This window comes from Leptinotarsa decemlineata, unplaced genomic scaffold, assembly GCF_025532065.1.
Source record: "Leptinotarsa decemlineata unplaced genomic scaffold, Ldec_3_MD MMD2_tig00026361_RagTag_RagTag, whole genome shotgun sequence".
Taxonomy (NCBI): domain Eukaryota; kingdom Metazoa; phylum Arthropoda; class Insecta; order Coleoptera; family Chrysomelidae; genus Leptinotarsa; species Leptinotarsa decemlineata.
This window is the reverse complement of record NW_027412704.1, coordinates 6,440,349-6,464,916: the sequence shown is the minus strand read 5'-3', so window position 1 is coordinate 6,464,916 and position 24,568 is coordinate 6,440,349. Positions and strand designations below refer to the sequence as shown.

The window sequence follows — 24,568 nt, the reverse complement described above, 5'->3', positions numbered from 1 at the left end:
TTCATTGCCCATATCAAATTAAACCAATATGATTGTGACTAATATTGAAACTTTGCATAATTACACGAAAGAAAAAAATTATTTCGAAACAAATACTTCTATATGAACACTGAATTATACAGAAGACACTTTTCTCTACTCAGTTTGTATTTCAAACATTCGTTGTGGAATAAAAATCAGATATCTTTCACATGAGTTCTACTTTAAATGAATGGTAACAAATTGCACTTACATGGAACACTGTCATCCTCACTGGTATACATCGATGTTTCGCCTTAAGACACTTCCCCCAAGGCTCTTCAGTACCAAAATTGGATAACATTATAGAAAGTACACACAATTCACTCGTGAATTACGATTTTTAATGTGACGGAATAAGATTGATCTGCTTATGTCATCGATGACATCGTAATGACATGATTTTTATCCCACAAAGAATGTTTGAAATACAAACTGAGTAGAGAAAAGTATCTTCTGCATAATTCAGTGTTCATATAGAAGTATTTGTTTCGAAAGAATTTTTTTCTTTTGTGTAATTCAATGTTTACATGAAAGTAGCTGTTTCAGGAGGACTTTCTTTCAGTTTGTGTCTGAAAGTTACTTCTTTGCATGATCCACACATCCATGTATAGAGTTACTTATTTTCAAATTGATTACTTCCTTCCTTTCTTTGGAAGATTTCCTCTTCCTGTTTTTTTGTATCAAGATGGAGTAATAGAAAGCGAAACCCTTTTTTTTCAAAGTCCTGAAAATATAACCCCATCAATTCATATACAATTTGTTTTGAACAAAAATAACCTGAAGAAATCAATGACATTCAATAGTAAATAATAACACTCTTTCATTCTACAGTAATAATAAATCGAACGCTCCTATGAACTTTTCCCTCACCGATATATGTACCTAATGATGATATTCTGACTGCTATCAAAGAAATAAAATCTAATGCTTTAAGTATTGATAATATAAATATCAAGATGATTTCTTTAGTGATACCACACTGTATTGATGAAGTTAAACATATTTTCAACGAGTCCTCAGACAGGCTATTTTTCCAGATGTTTGGAAGGTTGCTAATATAATTTCAACTCCGAAAAAGAATGCACCTACCATGCTCAGTGACCCATGCCCTATCAGCATTCTGCCCTCATTCTCTAAAATATTCGAGAAAAATGTTTCACGTCAAGTAAGAGCTTTTCTTGAAGAAAACCGAATACTCCCGTACGAGCAGTCTGCAAAAATACGGAACACAAACTGCCCTCTTGAAACTAATCGACGATCTTGCGAAATTCAGAGATCAATCAAAAGTCTGTACTGCTTGATCAAAGTAAATCTCTCGATTTAAGTTAATTTCGATTTACTCATCGGCAAGCTCCAGTTCATAGGATTCCATTACATGGATGACTATCTCACAGGCCGATCACAGAGGGTCAAACTGGGTGATTACTCATGGTCATCCCTAAAGGAAACAATCTCAGGTGTACCACAGGGAAGTATTTTAGAACCCTTGATGTTTTCAATGTTTATTTTTGATTACCTGACTTTCTTATCGCATTGTCAAGTACATCTATATGCAGATGATATACAGTTATATTTATTCTCTCATAACACCGATACAAAAATTTGCGTGGCAAATATAAACACAGATTTGCACAAAACATTCCTTTACTCGGAGAATCATGGACTGAAAATCAATCCAAATAAAACTTTGGCCTTATGCATTGGGTCTCAAAGATAAATATTATGATGCTAATGCTTGTAACGAAGAATAACCAGTTTAAATCTATGATTAAAACCTAACTATACGGGAAAAACTTTTCAAACGCCCCGTTTTTCAAACCAACAAGTGCGACTTATTGGTTTGAAAAACTAACTTAAACCGACTGAATATTTCATGGCTTCCATATTTTAACCACCACGGAACCTTATATTGAATAAAATACGTTAAAAAAAATAACCTTTTCGTAACAGCTACTATGGGCAGAATTTTTGGCAGCGGTTAGCTGAAAATTATATTATTATTGGTTACTTTTGAACCACGACGGTGGTGTCAGTTATGTCATTGATAAGTCGATAGCTGAATTATTACCGACTTCAAAACTGGAAACCATACACTGTGACGAGCCAGTTTTGTTTAATTGTTCAAACTGGATATTGAAGTTGGTCGTTATTTTTCAAATTTTCTGATGAATCACTGGAGGAAGATGAAAATTAAAGAGGGTTCCACTTTCATTTCATGAGCTGACGATTAAAATATCTTTACATTTCTTTACTCCAGTATGTTATCGTCCGCATTCGATAAAATATTTAATTGGTGATTGTAGAAGAGGATGATGAACCAAGTCGTTTTTTAACAGAGATGAAAGGAGTACTTTTTTTCTTACTACTTCAAAGATGGATGAATATTTTGACCACAGTCCCATCTATTAAGCCTTTCAAATGTGTTGAAGAATATACCTGAATGCATTGGCCAACAACAAATGAAACTTCAGCTGAAGAGGTTAGGTTGGGTTGGGTCCAAAGTGACTGGGTCTATTCTGCAACTCAGTTGCAAAAACTATCGGTTTGGAAAGTTTTTTGATTTTTCCCAAAACACAACAACATAAAACTGTTCAAAGAACCTATTGACAATCACCTGTTCAAATATTCCAAATCCAAACTCGTCATCTTCCAAGTTGCAAAAAGTTATAGTGAATCTCACCAGCTGCTGACGAACATACAGTAATCATGGTATTTTTTCAGTGGGTTTTCGCCTTTGAGAAGTGTCTGGGTGATCGGTGTCCAACCAGTTTTTATCATACGTGACGATTCGATCCAAAGAAGGATCGTTCTGGTTGCGCGAAAGCAAAGAAGAACCGACTTTGAAACTTGTCAATTTCTGTTAATCGTTCAAATCGTGGGGCACTCACTTTTCAGGCTTTTTGATCTTTTCAATACATTCCAAACCATGAAAAACCACAGAGGCGTTGCCGCCAGTTCTTCCGTCATCCGACGCACCATTTGTAATGGGTCAGTCTCCAACAGGGTCCTCAAATCCTCATCCTGGATTACTGTAGATCGACCATTTCGGGGCTCAACGTAGAGGGTAAAATCTCCGGAAAGAAATTTTATAAGGCAAGGTCAAATACCTGATTGATTTTTTGAGCTGTTTCGGCAGCACTATGGTTCATTTTGAATTTGTTGAGGAAAATTGGCCGATAATTGCTCATTAGAACCACAATTTCGCTGATGTGTGAAAACCAAAACCACATTTCTAGTTACTTTTGGGACATATCCTGAATTTCTCGATCTGATAATTACCCAACGAGGTTTTGCAACTTGAACCACAAGTTCAATTTTTCGCATGTTCAATTTTGGCCAAATCTCAAAGTAATTGATACCTCATTTAAAAAAATTATCAAGGACTTTCAATTTTTTTAAATCAGCAAGCTATTTGTTCTGAGATACCAATTGCTCTGTTACAGTTGATCCAGAACTGAACTAATTATTTTCAGCAATCTATTGAAGTTGAAAAAATTATGTTCATAGAGAATAGTGATCTTTTCCGATATAACGCAAATTACGTGACCCTGAGGAAAATTACTCTAGGGGACTTTGCCTCCTTCAAATTGAGAATAATCCCCTGGAAAGATACCGCTAATCCCCGATCTTTGATACGAGCACTCAGTACAAAGTTTACTATGTACATGTGTGTAACTCATGCATGAAATGCCGACTTCTAACTAGTTGGGTGTCGGTGTATTTCATTTAGTGGAATCGATTAGCCATGTCACGTCAGATCTCGGTCGTTGATAAAAGTACACTTGACCCCTTACTACCCTTATTTTGCGTACATTAACTGAGCTCAACTGGCAGGATGCATGTCGTGTTAGTAGAAATAATAGACTGAATAATTCTTCTGGCGTACCGGTGGTGTCTGTTGCAACTCAAGTGAAAATGTATGGAAAATACGGGCTCAAGTTGACAGAAAGGTTCTCTATGTCCCCTATACCGATGTCAAACAAAACATAATTAGTAGAGAAGTGGTAGAAATGTTAAAAAAATATTTTTACTTCAGGTTAGATTAGGTTTACTTCCAGTTAACCTAACATAACCTGAAATTGGATATCTACGTTTCTTCTTCTTCTTTTTTTCGATTCAATGGCTTCAACAACTAAGGCTATCCGGCCAGTTGGTAACGAACGTTGTTGTTAGAGCCAAATATAGCCACACTTAAATGGACATGGGGTGAGCCCATTCACAATTGGGTTGAAATTACTATCCAGGAATTTGTCACGCACGGCAAGCTGAAAATAACCCAGGTATATCATACAGGCGAAAACAATGGTTGTTCATGCAGTACAAAGACATCGCACTAGCAAGCACAAGTATCTACGTTTGTTTGAAATTGGTTGACAATGTTTCATTATGAATTTCACTACTTCAGATTTTCATTGTCTCATATGATTCTGACATAATTCGGAATCGATGAAAAAAAAAATGAAATTAGAATGAATAAGTGGCAAACATATAAATTATATCAAGCAATAAAATGTGAAATGAAAATACAATGAAACGAATAAAATAATCAAGATAACAGATGAAAATGACCACAGAGTAAAAAAAAATATTGAAAAATTAATAAAAGTTCAAACCAAGTTGCTTCACGACGTTTCGATTGTTTGTATTCACAATCGTCTTCAGGTGATGACTGGACTATTCTTTCGAGAGATAACTATTCATAGGCCATTCAAGCGCTTTCACATATTCCCTCTTCTCTCTTTCTCTCTCTCTCTCTCTCTCTCTCTCTCTCTCTCTCTCTCTCTCTCTCTCTCCGGGAGTTGACCGTTTCTTCCGCTTGGTTATAGGTTTTCATATGTTGCGTGTCTCTCCGCTAGCTTGGCTGAATGCGTCGTTGGACAATATATATGCAGCTTCTTTGAACTTCCTCTCAGATCACTGTTCCTCCCTGTGCATGATGTCAGCTTAGGACCACTTGATGAGTCAAAACCTCTGCTATTCCCGATTTGCTGGTTTCTTCTCGCTGTGTGTTTCTCATGTGCTCAACAATGCGGACTCTCAATGACCTCTTAGTTCTATCAATATAGGATTTTCCGCACTCACAGGATATCCGGTGAATGCAATTCTTGGAATCGCAGTTCACGCGTTTGGTGGCCTAGTATTCATGAGGCTGGTACGGATGGTGTTTCCGGATCTGAAGCAAGTTCTGTTGTTGCATTTGGACTCAATTCTTTTGATTCTTTCCGATAATCCTCTGACGTAGCCAAGGGCAAGCACTGGTTGTGTCGGCTTCTCTTCCTTGCGAAGCTCCTGCTGTCTTTTAGCCAAAATCTGTTCCATCATCACTTAAAACCATGCCGTTGAAGACTTTTTCTGATGATGCCAAGTTCTTTCTCGAGACCTTCCATCGTATTACAGAACCTGAAAGCACCATCGACTAGACTCTTGAGGATTCCTCTTTTGGTAGATTGGTGGTGGTTTGATTCGCTATTCAGATACTGTCCCGTGTAAGTGGATTTTCGCTATACAGATGTTTCCCACTCAATGTCTGACTTTTTTACTAATACGTCTGAGGATGGCAATTTGCTGTGGACTTCCTTCTCCATTGTGAAAGTAATGGAAGTCTTCACGTTGTTCATGTGCTTCAGGAAGGTATCTAGTTCTGTATTCCCATGGTTCCATATTATGAAGGTGTCGTCAACATATCTCAACCAGACTGGGGGCTTTTTGTAGGCTTCTTCAATGGCCATATTAGAATCATATTAGACACTGTATTATATTGATGAAACCGAGACCGTTAAAAGTGCATGAGAATAAACATCGAGGCTGCATAAGAAATAAGCAAGCAACAGCTTCAAAACTATAGAAACATATTTTGAAAGCAGACGTTGAACATCGAGTTTAATGGGACACGATGAGAATGATTGCCGAAAAATCACATACCAAGAGACGTAAGCTAATAGAATCAGCATGAATCTGGAGAGAACTATATTAAAGAGAGATATGGATAGTAACGAATATGCAACAGACTAATATCAGACAACAGACTATTTCAAATGTTTCGGAAGTCAATCAACAACATTGACATATTTCACATTTCAAAATTCATTTGATATCTGTCGAGGAACTTTGAAAATGATGCAAATGGAAGAAAAAACTGCAAGTTACATTTGATATTTTTACAAATCTGAAGATGAGGCAAATTTTAGCCTACGAAAATTTAGGAAAATTTTGCACAATTTCTTAGTCCTTATGATAGACAAAATAAAAGAATATAATGGATACTACATTTTTATTCATGAAAAATACTTTGAATGCATGAAGTAACATATCGACCTTAAAAGTTAGCCTCTTTTACAACTGCATGAATTTATACATTACAATTTTTTTCACAGATTGTGCTTTTAATTTTATTTATCTCCAGTCGTAGCTTATTATATATTTTACAACTATTGTATATAACAGACTCTTTGACAATATTTGAGGTTAGGTTGGAATAGGTAATATCTAATATTTTCTGCCTGCCGAGTACTAGAATTCTTTTAGACGGCTTCAAAGCTGTTAATGTGTTTTCTTATCAGGCATGCAGTTTCCAAAATGAATAATGCCAAGATGAATTACAGATGAATATTACATTTCAATACTGAAAATTTACGGCGAATGTAAACTGTGAAACTGTCGTGGAGACTTACATACGTAATTATGTAATACCTAGTTTTTCAACAAATTGATGTGGAATAAGTTACATAATTTAACATGTAACATTGATATGTGATTTCACATGGAGGGGAATAAAAAATATGTAAATTTACAGTAGTTTACGTGGTCACAACGTCAACATTTACCTGTGAAATTTTACAAAAATTCTCATTAGTTATAATATTTTTTCTGAACTGTGTTCAGAAGAGAAATTCCACTTTGTTTGAATGAAAATTCATAGAAAAACGGTCGAACCTGAAGTGATTCAAACGAATGAATACGATTCACCCTAGACAACACCTATATCAACAAAGGAGACGGGATGTCATTAATGACGTTAAATATTTTTTAATGTTGAATAATATTTGGTATGCGGCTCGAATATTTACAAATATCAATAGATAAACGGTCTGACATATGTAAGCAAATATTAAACTATGTAGTTGATAAGGGTATCAGTTCTGTGGAAAAGCATTCGATGAATTTATCTGAGCCATGCTTATGAATGAAACGAAGGTTAAATATTCTACAAGAAAAGTGAATAACAGTTCAATCTGTGAGAGAAATTGATAACAAAACAGTGATAATTTATGAAGATGCCTCGATTCATTCGAATATGTAAATATGTAAACAAACCTTTGCTAGAGGTTATATTATACAGCAGGTTAAAGCACGTGTAAAGCCCGAGTAATATCTCATAAACTACGAGGGGTGAATTGAAAATGAAATTGAATGAAGAAGAAAATATCAAGAGCAGATAGTTTTTTGTTCACAGATGGATCAAAAACACCTTCCGGTTCTGGTGCAGGTGTATTCAGTCGCAAACCCAGGAGATCAACCTGCCAAGGAACCTATGCGACTATATTTCAAGCGGAAATGTACGCATTAGATTGTGTGCAGAGAGATTGGAAGAATCCAACCTCATACACAAGTCAATAAATATACTCTCAGACAGTCAAGCGGCATTGAAATCTCTTGGCTCCTACCGATCAACGTCTAAATTGGTAGCAAATCAACATAATCGCCTCTTCTCGATAGGAAGATTTAATAGATTGCCTCTGGTCTGGATTCCTGGAAGGCCAATATGGCCAGGAATTTGAAGTGTTTGGTGGTGGATCATTTGGTAAGATATTTGATTTGACAAAAAATAAAAGTTTGAGAAACATATATGCCTGGTCCCATCACTGGATGTAAATGAAATTTCACGTCTGAGAGCAGGTAGGTATGTTACAAAATTAATTTCCCAAAACATGATGAAATTAAAAAAGTTAGTCGCTCATTATATAGATCTAGTACATACATCAAATGTTTTAGGCAGTACATCATTTTTGTTTTTGTTTATGAATCTGACATCCTGTGATGTCATACCAATAACATACCAATATCTCGGTAGCCATGCGTTTGACATTGTAGGACCCCTGTGGGACTCGTACTGGAGTTGATCATCTCTTTATACATGTTAAAAAGTCAATATTCCAATTGGCGAATATCGGCGAAATATATTCGCATTCTCATTCGTACTTGCGAATGTCTAAAAATTGATATACCTATCACTTGTTAGAAAGTGAATATTCGCATTCGCGGATATCAACACAACATTTTCGCATTCTCAGTCGCATTTGCGAAAGCCAAATAATTCAAAGTAAATATTCGCATTTGCGATTATCAGCAGGATATATTCACATTTCCCTTCACAATTGCGAATACCTTCAAAATGATATAATTATCAAAAACTAATATTCGCATGCGCGAATATTGAAGGAATATATTCGCAATCTCAACGGCACTTGCGAGTCAACGGCACTTGCGAATGCCTAATGATTGATATCCTGTAGTTAGAAAGTGAATATTCCCATTCGTTAATATCAACGGAAGATATTCTCACTCTCAATCACACTTGCGAATGCCTAAAAATTGATATACTTTTCACTCGTTAAAATCTAAATGTTCGCATTCGCGATTATCAGCAGAAAACATTCGCATTCTCATTCGCACTTGCCAATGCCTAAGATATTTTTAATTACATCAATAGTCTGTACTGATCTAATTTCCATTCCGTCAAAGCGCCTCGTCCTCAGGCAGGAAGTCATCCAACAAATCGAGTCGGACCAGCTTATTATTTATCGAAATTGACCGTATCGCTTAATAAAAACTCGTGTGACAGTGGGCTCGAAGCGTGGGCCGGCCGTCGGTCACTTAACTTGACCGAAGTTGCGTGTCCGTTCCTCGAGAGCCAGTCCTTCATATCTGACATGCGAACCGTTCGAATGTAGCAAAGAGAAAAGTTGCATTATTCTGAATAACGTTATTGAAGTGAAAAATGATAATACTAACAGTAATAACAAGGCACTACGTCGAAGTTAGAGCAGTTGAAGTTTTGTCATAGGTGATTTCATCGATTGAATTTGTTAGTACAGTGGCTACAAAAATCAACGAAGAAAACTAGAGGTCCGTATTTGAAAAATCAAGTTGATGAAATCTAATGAACGAAACGCCGCATTGCAAATTGGTTTATATCGAATTATACGAAATATGAAACAGTATCAGAAGTCTTTGCCTTTTCGTATCATTCAAAATGGAAGCGGTAGAGCCAAAAAGCGAAGTTCGACAATACTAATTTTTGACAAATATTTCAAAAACAACCACAAATATTCTCGATCTGAAAAGAGTTTATTCTAGTTCCGGTAAATAGGAAACTTTTGTCCAATCTGAGCGATCTTGTAGATCTTACTGTTTTCGAGATAGCGCAACAGTGTAATCATCTAAAAAAAGAGCTTGTATATTTTTTGAAACCGTTCTACCATCGACAAGAGACTAATGTCCCCTTATTCATCTCCTGTCACAAATTCTATGAACCAATAGGGATGCAGCGAAGAGGGTAGTTCAGGACACCACTGTCGCTTTTACAGCTAACTTAAATTCGATTCCTAACATTATCAGAGTTTGGATTAGATAAAGACGGGAACAATGAAATTATTATGAAAAAATATAAGCATTGTTTTTGTTATTGTTTGTCATTATTATAAAACTGTGTAAACGGCTGGTATAGACATAGTGCGTATTTGTACGATAAATCGATAATTGCTACAAAATAAAATAATTATAAAACAGGGTCCCTCTGATCTGTTTGTCTATCTGTTTCAGTATGAGCGTAAGAAAATCAAAAACTAGTGAACAGATTTTCATCAGGAGTGATTTAGGATACAATTGAATAACAGCTCAATTATAATTTTTTCATTCCTCGTATAATTTCTAATTCAGGAAGGTTTATCTGTATGCTTTACGTTAATTGGTTGAAATATAGCAGTGAAATCCTTACGAAATCGGGGCGTTGGTGCTACTTTGGAATCTTTATTCAAAAACGCTGCCCCATTACTTTAAGATACAAAAAAGTATTCACAAAAATTGTTCTTCCGTTATCGGTCCACATGGCAGGTCTTTCTTTTGGAGCTAGCTATATATACCTATTTCAAATTTTAATGTTTGAAAATATCGATTTCCGATAAGGAATTCAACAAATTTCACGAATAGATGCCGAACAAAAATGCAGTGGAAGTCGTATTGGAGCCAAAAAGTAATGTGACAGATTTCAAATGAATTTGAAAATCAAAGTCATGGAATCTTTATTCTAGTCGGATATAAAGTATTTTCGAACAATAAAAATGAATTTCAGTATTGGAAATCAAAAACTGAATATAGATATCAGAGCAAAGTATACCTAAATACACCTAAACATGAGTTAATAACCGACTCACGTATCTAAGTGCTGAAATGATTATTGTTAACTGAAGTAACTTCAGTAGCTGTGTTACCAAAGTGTTAGTTCTAATACTCAGTTCATTCCTAGACCCCTCCTATCTAGAAAAAAAATCGACACCAATTATAAATTGAGTAGGGTTTTACAGTAGTGAATTATTTCTTAACTGAGATGAAAAAACAGGAATCAAGATTTATACAACATATATAAAATTTGTAATATTTTGATTATATTCCATTATAGCAATGTGACGATGTATGTTTATTTCCGCCTTTTGACACATTTCAAATGGATTGACTAACATTCAGATTGATGAAGTGCTAAATGTAGAACATTTATCGGTGTTACACGATCAATTTAAATTATGTCGTATCTCAAGTGGTTTCAAGTAGGTGAAGGTAAACTTCATACGAACCAGTTTCTAACAGTTGAATGTATTGATTAGGAATGACAAAAAAATAAATAATCCGGGTCTCCAAATCTTGCTATCGAAACTATTATGTTTTTTAAGTGAATCTTATGTTTTTAGTATTTAGCCTAAAGAGAAACCTGAACCGATCTCAACTGAGATTGACGAAAAATTGAGCGATTCCGGAAAAGCACAAGAGTCCTGGCAGAGATATTTGAATATGAACAACTCCAAGATTGTAGACTATTTCGTTGGTCAATTAAAATCCACTATGAAGTACACACACTGTGGACACTCATCAGTGATCTTTGATCCTTTCTGGGATTTGTCTCTTCCCATACCACAAAGATCTGGCCAAGTGAGTTTGTCACATTGCTTAGATTCTTTCACAAGAGAGGAAACTCTGGATGGAGATGAAAAACCAATGTGTTCGAAGTGCAAGCAAAGGAGAAAATGTACAAAGTCCTTATCAATCTATTAGTTTCCCCGTATTTTAGTAATTCATTTGAAAAGATTCTCTCCGACGGAAAGGTTCAGAGGCAAATTGGATGTTTCCATTGACTTTTCTTCAGATGGATTAGATATGAGCAGTTATGCAGCAGACAATGTGGCTCCTTGTCGTTATAATCTATATGCACTTTCAAATCACAGTGGGACTACTTACAACGGACATTACACAGCATATTGCAGACACCCATATAGTGGCACATGGCATGAATACAACGATTCACACGTGTTCCCAATTTCGCCGCCAAAATCACTTGTGAGCAATGAGGCATTTGTCCTCTTTTATGAACAGGAAGGAACGAAGCAGCACCTTTGATGTGATTTTTTTTCTCCTTTCCTTTTTTTATAGTCTTAGTTCTTTGAATTGATTTGTATTTCATGATTGTTCCAAATTTCATTATATTCAATTTCCATAGTTGAACAAATAAAACAGTTGCCTAAAGTTGCCAGCTCTAAAATTTGTACAACAAAACAAATTGTTTTATGACATTATTTTAATGTTATGTATTGTTAACTGATCTTGTCTAAATTATTCAATTTTTCATTATTCCCAATCGGGGTTTTTCTGTTGGTCTTCTAATGTACGGGCCTTTTCTAATCCACTTATTCTCATAAAATTCAATATTCTCGAATATCTTTTCTCAAGCAACCCGTATATTTGAGTCTATTTCACGTAAATATTGTAAGCTACAAATAGCTAGATTTTTGAATTCCTTAATTGTTCTTTGTATCCCTTATCTTGGGAATTATGACCTTTCCTACCTTTGTTAATCCAAACCTCTGTCTATCCCTACAATGACGAGTCTGACCCCTTCTCTAACTATCGATGTATATTGCATTTTGTAAAATTCATTCATTACGTTTCAAACCTTGTAAGAGTATAGTTGGAATGAATCTTGTCTTGTCTACAGTACATTTAACCAGTTATTTTTCTCATCCTATCTTTTCACAAGAGTTATTATAATTCTTGTGCGCATTAACCATTCATACTCACGATGAAATAATCGTGGGTCAAAAACAGTATTTGGTCACAATACCTCTAAATGGCAAACTACTTGCAAATTCTTAGAAAATCAAATCCATTTGCTGTTCCTCGTATATACCTTACTAATAACATCAATTAGAATGTAAACTTTATCGGTCATACATAGCTGTGCCAAAGGTTTTCACCCCTTCAAAGGGAATGGGTGAAGTGAAAGAGAATTCAAGCGGGCCATACAATCCAGGAGAGAGAACGACAAAGTAATCCCAGCTAAGCTAGTCAAAGGAAAAGCTTTCCTTCAGTACATTAAAAATTTTACAAAACAGATTGAAAGAATCACGACGTGAAACTAATATTTAGGCTAAAAAAACTATCGGAGGGAGTATAAGATCCGATAAGGACCACAGATAACCTTTAGCAGCACCCAGGGTATCATTGTAGCTTTGGGTCGGATCAAGAGTATATACAGATGCAATAGAAAATCAAAATTACAGGGATAATTTCAATATAAAAGAAGAGGCAATGATCATTGATGAAATTTGGCTACCTGTTCTTAATTGTATACAAAAAAAGTCAGGTGATCCAATTAAGAGAAACCAAGCGACGCACACCTATAATAATATAAAACCGGAGTCAAATACCAGCATTACAGTTTCAGCGTTGGGGACAACGGAAATGTCATCACCAAAAATACTACAGCATGGCCAAAATCTCTATTAATATAATGTATCAGTAAATACTTATTCAATTTAATCGATACAAGCGCCATGTGAAACAGTGTACACCAACGTAACAAAAGTCGATCGATTCCGTCAGCATAAAAATCACCATCTCGAGATTCGATGGAGTCGACGAAAGCCTTTTTGCCTGGTCCTGAGTGGCGTCCTGAACGTGCGGACGGGCGTTGTCATGGAGCAGGATCGGACCTCTTTTGTTGACCATTGCCAACTGCTGCTGCAATTTTTGGCACATTTCGTCGATTTCCTCGCAATAGGACCCAGTTGTAATGGTTTGGCTCGATTGCAGAAAGTTATAGTGAATCACACCAGCCGCTGGCCACCATACAGAAACCATGGTGTTTTTTGGTGGATTTTGGCCTTCTGGAAGTGTCTGGTTGGCTCATCGTTGCCCAACCACTATCTTGAACGTCTCTTGTCGTAGAGAAACCACTTTTCATCTCGCGTGACGATCCGTTACGCAAAATAATCGTTTTGGTTGCGCAAACGCATCAAAAAGCACATGGGACCTGACGTCCAGTTCTTCCGCCATCCCAGTCACCATTTATGAAGTCTCCAACAGGGTCTCAAATCGTCGTCCTGGATTACTGTAGGTCAACCACTTTGGGGCTCATCTTCAAGGCTAAAATATCCAGAACATAATTGCGCAAACCAAGGTCACCTGGTTGATTTTCCGGGCTGTTTTTGCAGTGCTTTGGTTGAATTAGAATTAGTTGAGCGATAGATAGAAATAAGCCGGGACGAGGCAAAAAATTGAAGTTTGGAAAGAATGAACAGCACCAATGTATAGAGTACAGAATTCTCTGACGATCAGTATATACAGGGTGTAACATAGGTACGTTAAAATATTCAAGTGACGTATTCCTGAGACAATTTTAAGAAAAAAAGTCTATATGAACTTGTGTCCGAAAATACTTCGTTTCGGAGATACGGGGTGTTGGAATTGAATTTTTTTGCTCGCTTTCTGAAAATAACTCTTGCAAAAAATAAGTTATTTGCACAAAATTTGGTACCTGGGATTTTTTTGACGTGGGAAATCATAATTTTCATGTAACATCTAGAGGGCGCTGCGTACGCTGTCATTATTCATTTCAAATTGTCCTAACTTTTTTGACAGTGAACTTTTGGTACTTTTCATGGAAAAACTTAATTCCTCCAATACATTTTTAGCTCATATAGGATCGGTGTGGACTTCTGATATCTGATTTATAAGAGTGTATTTAGGCTTTGTAACAACTTTTCAGCTGTATACGAATTCTTGTGAGCTCGCTACTTTTTCATTTAATTTGATTGGGTAACGTGTATAGCCAGATCAACCATTAAGTCTAATTTCAACCAATTACCAAATAATTATTTTATTTCACGGTACGACAATTATTAACAGATACTACATAACAATTGTAAGCAATAAAAAACAGATTTTCATCGAGTACAAATATTTCAAAATAGTTAGATAACTTTCGAAGGATTATACGATTAGATAAAGGGGATTACCGGTGGCAAAATTATATGAACTCAAGCATTAATTTATTGTGATACCGTCAAATCTTCTGTTCGATATTAGGCGTGAGTGTTATTAGATTTCCGATAATGATTTGTTTATTTGAATGAAAATATTTCGATATCGTATATTTGTTTATTTGACAGCATTTATCAGCTCATCTGCGTCATCCATCGAATTGGAGAAAATTCTAATCATGAGTCGCGATATATACAGTATGTGTCACATCGAGATTGTATTAGAAGTTTGAGATATACGCTGTCTGTTGACTGTTGTCGAATTGTCGACGAAATCCACTAATTAAACAAACTTTTGATTCAATAGAAAGTAGCAAAATAGGCAGACAAAAACACTATTTTTCACCTAAAAATCTTTGCAAAATTCTTCGATTAATGGACACTGCCGAAAACAAATTTTTTCCATCTCAATAACAAATCTTAAAAATCATTCATTGCTATGTACACGCTTTGTTCATTTTTGCTGAGAGTTCTATGGATATTTTTAATTTACCCTCATTCCATCTTTTCACTATTCCTGAGAATAAACAGCCCTCATTCATTAAAAACTCTTTTATTCTCTTGGATCGTAAAAGTACCTTTTATGAGAAGTCACATAATCTGCAATTGCAGGTTTAATTGCAAATGCAATTAAACCTGCGGAAATGGTTATCGGTCAAATAGTTCTTAAATAAATAGTGGTCATAAATCAATACGATCACAAACCAGTCTTCCTTTCTCCTTTATAGTGACTAATAAAATGCGCCTATTAATTTTTATATTAAAATCATGTAAATGAATAATAAGCAATATACATGTGGCCGATGTCAAATTTGAAAGGCCACTTTTGATGGGATCAAGTTGTAGATCCACGCCAACTGATAGCGCCGGCCCTACTAAAAGCTTTCCATGGGTAAATGCGATATTAAAAGAATTTTACACACTCCTGAAGGTAATTATTGGCGACTATATTTTCGGTGGATTGGCTCTAATTTCTGAAGTTGTTTCACAACTTTTGTTGAGTCGCGTGCAACCTAATTAGATTACCTCTTGGAACTGATTTCAGATAAGCACGAGTAAATAGCGGATTGATTCCTAAGCTCACATTTACAATTTAAAGTTTATCAGGATTTGGCTAAAAATTCTCATTGAGATTGATTGAATGTGAGAGGTTTGGTGATCCAACTAAATGAGCTAATATCATTTCAACCAAAGTCAACTTTGGACATAGTCCGCAGCCTTGAATGACCAGATATTGGAGCTAATGAACTTAGTTCAAGTTTTGACACTGTTAAAGTTGGCCACAAATCTGGCACTAAGGTGAAACTCGTTCAGCAACAGGCCCATATCAGCATCAAGAACCTTGGCTTATCAAAGCAGCTGACCTTTACTTTCCTTAGCTCGAATGGACTAGAAGCGGAAACTGACTAATTCTTTAACACCATAGTCTAGAAGTTTGCCTAAGAATTTAACTTCGTTGCAAAGTAGAATATGACTTTGTGGTATTCATTATTAGCGTACTCCCCTAACATCAAGCAGGAAATTGATTCATATAATTGTCGTTCCTGACTCCATACCAAGTTTCGTAGTTCAAGATTGTATTGACCCTTTCCTCAGTCCCCTACTCCATATATTCAATATTTCTTTGAGAAGTTGTTAGTTCCTGAGCTTTGGAAAAAAGCTCGAGCAACATTTTATAAAGTGTGATATTACATCAATAAAAAAGTAGAGTCATTTCAATATCAAGTAATTTCTCCAAATTATTTGAAATAATATTATACTCCAATAATTACAGTCCCATACGAAATATCATATCAAATTATCAAATGAGCAGCATTGTAGGAAACAAGTCGTGCATAACCAATCTTGCATGTCTTTCACAATGTGTCTCTGAAGCTTTGGCTAGGAAGCTGCACGTTGATGTCATTTATACAGGCATGCAAAAGCTTTTGATCAAATAGATTTCTTCATTCTTCTCAAGCGTCTCTCAGAATTTGGTTTTTCAGCAAGTTTCGTGAAACTCATATCAAATTATCTATTCTCGAATTCAGGACCTCTTTGGTTTTTGATTTTCATTAATAATTCAACTAAAATAATGAACAATTTAAAACTGCTCTACGCCGATGACATTGAAATATTCAGTGATTGAAAATTATGGACACTGCTTAGATTTACAGTACCTATGACTTAGATCTAATATATGATTGGTGTTCCAATAATCGTTTAAAACTAAACATTGCTAAATGTCATGTATTCGATATACTGAAACATACTATTATTCTAAATCTTCAATGTTGGTACTGTTCCAAATAATAGTGTCATCAGCAAATAATGTAATGCAACGAAATCATATGTGACAGATCATTTACAGAAATAAGGGAAAGAACCGGATCCAAAACCGAGCCTCGTGAAGCACTACGATTAGGTTTTTCTATTGTTGAAGTTATATTCGATCTTAGTATTTGACTTCGTTCAGTAAGTATGTTTCAAACTAATACAGGGCGAAACAAACTCAGAACGCTTCAGCATTTTCTGTTGCAAGAAATGAAGAAGTTTGTCCATTGTATTGATGGAAAAGTTTCCTAAAATAATAGTATTGAAATGTTTGCAGTAGTATCCCATTCTGTCACTACTTCGTCATTATTGATTCAGGGATAATTTTCACGAATTATTTAATATTTCTGTGAAAACAATATCATTCTTGCCATAATGGAATGAATCATGAATGAATTGTTTTATTCAATACTATTCGTATATAGAGATCGTTGTATTTGTAAATTGGTAATTAAATTGATGGATGTAGCCTACGTGGTAGGAAAACATAATGAAGAAAAGATAATTGAAACTTTCTATGTTTTTTATCACTTTTATTTGTAACTAACGTTACTGCAGTTTCGTCCTATAAGAACTTACAGATTAATATACCCCGAAATCAAACAATCAGAAATCAAAAATTGGGTAACTCTCACATATTTTCGTAAAAGAACAGAGATAGTTGAGGGTTTCTTCAGAAAAACAATGTAGAAGTGGCATTCAGATCATATACCAGGTTATCTGATTTCCTTTTCAATGCCAAAGATAAAGTGGACAAGTTGGAAAAATCTGGAGTTTATAAGCTTAATTGTCCGGGGTGTAATAGTCTTTATGTGGAAAAATATGGTCGAAATTTCCAAAAACGATATGCTGAATATGAAAGGTCCTTCAGACTAGGTAAAAATGATTCGACGTTTTTAAACCATTCCTTGGCTTGCATCCACAAGTTCCCGAATCTGAACGATACGGAAATTTTGCACTATGCAAGGAAGGGTTGCAAACACAATTATTTGGAATTCTTGGTAATTCATAAGCATAAACATAGCGGGTGCAACCTGTTTACTCACCGGTTTTCAAGTTTGCATTGACACAAGTAAACAAAATTCAGGTACTCAATTAGACTAAGTACCTCTATTACCTACAGTGGTGTTATGAAGGGGCTAATGTAATCAATCATTTTTAGTTTAATGTATAAGTTTGAATATGTCCTTATAGTACGAAACTGCAGTAACGTTAGTTACAAATAAAAGTGGTAAAAACATAAAAGATTTCAATTCTCGTTTCTTCATCAATTAGTAATTATATATCAGTATTTGAACACATTTCATAGGAAACTTTTATGGAGTATTTTCAGATTCCAGTTTTGTAATTATTTTCAAATGATTCAATTCAATAATGAAACCACTACCTATTAAAAGATGAAAAGTTATTTTTCTGCAGTTGGTATCAGCTCAAAAGACCAACGTTCCAATATTTAGATATTAGAGGAGCAGAAGAAAACTCTGTAAGAAAAATCAGAACTGTAAAGGTTACAAATCCCACCATATCTCAACCGAAAAATTTATTGAAATATTTTATTGAAAAATCTCGTTTTAGAGGATAACATATTCGAAGAAGACTCAGATCCCGAATTGTTATTCACAACCGCTTGTAACTGCTGAGTGAGATCTTTTATCCTCTCTTCTTTAATTTTCACTAAGTTTTCCAAATGATCCACCTTACTTCTGAGCACACTAATTGTCTCTTCCTTAACAGCAAGATCTTTTTCCATTTTGTCGAAAATTTGGTTGGGGACCATTTTCCGGTCTATCACTTTGGTCCCATTTTTTATTTTTATCGGAACGATTCCCTCTCTGGAGGAGAAATTCGATCCACTTTCTAGGTAGTAAATCCTGCTGCTTTCGGTGTCGGTGTCTCCAGAGGCTTTGTTCTCCACTTTCATTTTGATTATGCTGAGCAGCTTCTCAATTGCGCCTGGCGTGCCTTTAGCTAGATGTTCCCTTTCTTCCGAGGATAAATTGATCTTTAGTTTTTTCAAAACCCTCTTGTTTATCATCTCCCAGTTCGCCAACTTCTGCGCGAAAGAATTCTTAGGACTGTAGTTGTGCAGATCTACTATCTTCGGGTAGTGGAATTTCAGTATTTCTGCCAAAGGAAGGGCGTCTGAGAAATCACGATTGAGGTTTCGTTTTTGCCTGGTGATTGTATGACTGTCAATCCATTTGTACAGATCATCGGAATCGAAGTTCATGGTGATTTTATTTTAGATTTCACGAAAAAATAGAATGTCAAATTTGAAAAAACAAACTGTCATCTTTTTGTCACTTCTGATGATGGGTGTCAACGGTTCTCAAGGTGCGTTTACATATGAGAGGATTGAAACTTCAATAACGGAATGAATAGTAGATTGAACTTCAATATGTACTTTGATTGAGGATGTGAAGTTGCAAGATGGAGATATTTTAGTATCATTTGATGTATCCTCGCTTCCACATTTCACTATACCAAACCCTATTGTATATTTGAGGATCATTGGTCCCAGTGGAGAATGAAGAAAATATCGCATATGACTAACGAAAATATGTATGGAACAGCAATGCGTCCAGTTCAACAACTGTTTCTGCAGACAGCACAAAGGCGCGGCAATGCGAAACCCACTGTACCCCTTCATAGCTTATATGTTCATGAGCATATTTGAATTGAAAGCAAAAGATGAGTTAGAGTAAGTTCCATGGACTTCTATTCTAATACAAAGACATCCAAAGTTGAGGACTTTGTATAAATTAAAGAATGTGAACTTTCGCGACCGGACATAACTGTGTGGAAGCTATTTTCCGGATTTTTTTGGCCATGATTTGCAGGTTTTTATACATCATGTTTCGTCTACTACTGCAGTAGACAGTATCAAGCGGTGTAGTAACGGTTGCAGTGCCCAAGTTGGTGCTTAAGTTGTTCCGAACGTTGTGATTAAGATGGTGGTATTTGATTCTGGTTTGATATTATCATGAGTGGTATATGATGATCTACTGCAGTGATTCTCCTCCTACGTCTTCAATAGATCACATATTGTGGCAATGAATGGTTTCGAATCAACATCTATTGATGTAACGTCGGGAGTACTACAAGGCTCCCAACTTGGTCCTACTTTTTATCTTTATAAATGACATGAAAAATGATTCAAATTATCCAAAATATTGTTGTACGCTGAGGAAAACATTGTTGCCTTATGGACTCAGTGTGTTTTCTTCCATCTTTTCCACACATTCCGAAAATTTATGCAATTCACCCAGGCTGAAGGTGTAATTTAGTAGGATTTATAACCCACTTATCGATAAATGCAGGTAACACCAACCATCTGTTAATTGCATTAGTGGATATTGTCGGACATCTGTATGGGCGACATATAGATTCAACCCTCTGAAGAAATGTCGAGCAGATATAGTAAATAATCTTTTGGTGGGAAGAGTCAGATCTGAAATGAGATTGGAGCAACAAAACGCACCTAATGTAAGAGAGCGAAACTAGGTTTGTTCGCTGGTTAAAAGTTAATCTTTGTGAAAAGCAAAGTGAACTTGAAAGTGGTTAGGAACAGCAGCCGCATGGCACAAATAGACCAGATGACGTCACAGCGAAGGATTCTGAAGAAAATGGTATTCTTGAAATAATCGCGCACCATCTATTGAAAGCACTTCTCACACCAGAACAAAAATAATGTCTCTGGATCGCGCGTTTCCCTAATCAAGTTAGCATAATAATTAGATGAGTTAGAATCATTCCTATGGCTATGTTATTGTTTTTATGTGCATCTACATGAACCATTACCTGACATAATAAGGGTCATTAAATTAATTTCTAGTATTTTGTTATTGTTCCTAATTATCGCACAGGCACCGCTCTCAGAGCGGTGCCTGTGCGGAATTATTCCTTCGGAAATTCCTTCGGAATTTAAGACTGGAGCAAAGTTGGGCGAATATTTTCTTTCAGAAGAACCTCTGAATTCATCGCCTTCGGTACTTTTCACAGTGCTTTGTATGTTGCGCTACAGTCCATTTGGCTAATAAGAAATTCTCCTTGGTTACATTTAGGTGAGTAATCTTTTTCATTGGTCAAATAATAGAAAAAAAGGTCTGTGAAAGACACTCTAGAATTTGCATGCATGTTAACCTTTTTCATCTGTGGATTAGTGAATATTATGTCTTGACGTGGCTCTTCTTACCGTTAAATTTGTATTTTTATAGTAGACTGTAGGTTTGTATACTAAAAAGTAGAAATAATATTGCTATTTTTATTGCGCAAAAGTGCATTCTCTCTCAATCTATTGTAATCCTATATCGTTCATGGTAATAAAGCTCCTCTGTCAACACATTCCATCCTTGTTGACTTTTTCATCAGCTGTGTTTATTTTATTCCTGCTACCTCATAAAATGGACCACTAGATTTTATCGGAGCTCACTGGCGTACAGCGATATTTCCACTCAATTCATGATAATAACAGGTTCATATTACTTTGGCATTTCTTATAATCTTCTTTAACATATCTTTAATTTTGCTGCATATTCGTTATTCATCAGGGATATGTTTGAGTTTTTTTTAAAGGACAAAACACAAGCACTATATAAAAATCCTTAAAGCGCTCTCAGAGCGGTGCCTGTGCGAGAGTAGCGAGTCACATTGGATTTGAATCGCTGGAGATTAAATCCATTTGGAACAACGTTTTCAGGAAGTTCATTCCACATAAACGCAGTTCTCCAGATGAGAGAGTTCTTAAATAGTGAAGTTCGAGGTGTACTGAGTTGAACCTCAAAACAATGAGCAGCTACAGTCCGTCGCATATTTCTGATATGTACCGCTATTGGTGGAATCAAATGTGCCAAGTCACTTGAACAAATCTTGACAAACCTCCAAACTTTCTTCGATATTTCAGGCTATCAAGGTTACACATGATGAAACCTGCAACTTCAAGGTATCTGTATCTGTAGAGTAGGGAGGGTGAATGTGAGCCCACAGCACTTAGGCTACATGTGACTCTTTGTACATCCTCCCGAGGAGTTGTCCTCCTAGGTCATCGTCCATCCTGTCCTTTCCAGGAAGGTGGACAGGTCGCTGGGAGACATCTCCTTTATATCGGCAGCTGTAGGCCAAGACTCGCCGAACACACACTCTCTCATTGACGATAACTCCGGGCACTCGCATAGGACATGCCTGACAGTCTCATCTTCCTGTTCACACATCGTGCATTGAGGTGTGTCCACTAGGTGAACATGGAAGTGTTTCCTTAGTTGACAGTGGCCAGTCAGAAACCCTACTGTTTAGAAGCGTAGATTTTTCCTGGTCATCGCCAGATATTTCTTTGGCGCCAGCTTCCCATTATCGCCCAAGATGATCCTGACAAGATTGCATCCTTTGATTCCATCCCATCTCTTTGTAACATTTGGCTAGTTCCGCAATTGTCGAAGTCGTCAGGCCGTAGGTGCCACTGGGTCCTAAAATTATTAGTCCAGCCGCTTCCTTGGCTAAAGAGTCGGCAATGCGATTACCTTTACTCCTGTCGTGCCCTTTAACCCACCTCAGGATGATGTTATTATCTACCGAGGCTTTGGCTAAATCTTGGTGACACTCTAGTACTAGCCCCGAGGTTATACGTTGTCTGTTCAAGGCTAATAGGACTTGTCTGCTGTCAGTGCAGATTGTTATGTTTTTGCCAGAGATTTATTTCCTGTTTTTTTTTGTGGCGATTGAGATACCAGCCAGTTCTGTTTGGACCACGCTGGTATTTTGTAGGGTTTATCAAACACAAACCTGGGTTCAATCGCATCACTGGTTGCCTGCAGCAGAGGTTGCGAAGTAAGCGCTTCCCGCCATAGGCCCAGCCTCAATTGACCCATTCCTACTTCGAGGTTTACACTAGCCGTGCGCAATCGTATCATGGACATCAACGCAACCTCCTTAACGTACAGGTCCAGAGGGGTCAGACCCGTAATTAATTCCATTGCCGTGGTTGGTGTTGTTCTCATGGCTCCTGTGATGTTTAAACAAGCCAGTCGCTGTATTTGATACATGAGAACAATACTCCACACAAGGTCTTATCTGAGCTTTATAAAGCATCAAAAGTTGCTGAGGTGTGTGCAGCAGAGGTTGCGAAGTAAGCGCTTCCCGCCATAGGCCCAGCCTCAATTGACCCATTCCTACTTCGAGGTTTACACTAGCCGTGCGCAATCGTATCATGGACATCAACGCAACCTCCTTAACGTACAGGTCCAGAGGGGTCAGACCCGTAATTAATTCCATTGCCGTGGTTGGTGTTGTTCTCATGGCTCCTGTGATGTTTAAACAAGCCAGTCGCTGTATTTGATACATGAGAACAATACTCCACACAAGGTCTTATCTGAGCTTTATAAAGCATCAAAAGTTGCTGAGGTGTGTGCAGTTTTCTGGTTCGGAACAGTGTTCCAAGCTTTTGAGAAGCAGCCTTTGCAATTCCAGCGACATGATTGTGCCAAGACATATTGGTGTCCATTTAACCCCCAACAAACTTATCGAAGCAGAAAGCGGAATTGTCTGTTCTGGCATTATTTATTTATTTATTTATTTATTTATTTGACACTTTGGTACATTGAGTACATGTGCTAAGTCATAATTAAAAAATAAAACTACACAAGTTGAACAATACAAAAACAATAAATATGGTTCACGTCCACAAACTTTCACAACATAGAAGTATTATATAAAAAATCGGAGAAGCTCTAGCAAATACTCTCAAAATGTCATGAAAAAGTGTCGTGCAAGAATTCCTCAAGACTGTAGTAACACTTCTGTAAGAGAAGTGTCTTCACCTCAATTTTAAAAAGTTTATCTGACTCGATTTTCCTAATAGATGCCGGCAAGTTATTATAACAGTTTGTTGTATTGAATAGTGGGGAGCATCTAAAGTGAGCCGTTTTGTGTGAGGGGGTTCTTAACAGTTTCCCATGACGGGTGTCTCTACCATGTATATCCGCATTTGTGACAAATTCAGTTATATTGTTACGGGCAAAGTTTCACACTTCAAGATAAATAAAGAAGGTGCCGTCAATAGGCCCTCTCTTAAGAAAATTGGTCTACAACTATCTTGAAAATCTATATTAAAAATTAGTCTCAGCAATCTTTTCTGAGCAACAAAAACTCGTGGAAATTCCCTTGCACATCCCCAAGAAATGATATTAAAGCTGTTTTTCAATTGTTTGATTGAGTAATATGCGGAATTGAGTTTGTTGCAGATCTTCTGAATATGACCACTCCAGGTCAAATTTTCGTCTAAAGACGTTCCTAAAAACAAGACTTCGCTGGAAGATCGAATACCATTTATTGTGGAAGAGTCACTGCTGAAATTTTTCCTAATAAATGATTTCATTGAAACAGATTTAGATTTATTCAGAATAAGTTTGTTACGTTGACACCAAGCACTGAATTTATCTATTATTTTATTTATTTTGTCTGACAACTCAACTTCGTTTTTGTCGGCCACAGTAATTGCAGTGTCATCCGCGAACATGGTTATGTGACACTCAGAAAAGAATTCAGACAGGTCATTTATGAAATTGAGGAACAACAATGGTCACAGGACAGAACCTTGAGGCACTCCTAGTTTTACATCTTTGGTACTTGATAAAATTCCATTGCAGCTAACT

At 36.4% G+C, this 24,568-nt stretch overlaps 2 protein-coding genes across 2 annotated transcripts in view; one reads left to right on the top strand and one right to left on the bottom strand.

Moving 5' to 3' along the window:
• The window catches only part of Lab (labial), a 66,780-nt gene that overhangs the window by 2,223 nt on the left and 39,989 nt on the right, over positions 1-24,568 (top strand). The window lies entirely within an intron of this gene.
• On the bottom strand, positions 18,448-19,230 carry LOC111514914 (sperm flagellar protein 1). Its single transcript, XM_023171160.2, has one exon. The coding sequence runs from the start codon at positions 19,150-19,152 to the stop codon at positions 18,463-18,465; it is 690 nt and encodes a 229-aa protein (XP_023026928.1). The 5' UTR covers positions 19,153-19,230; the 3' UTR covers positions 18,448-18,462.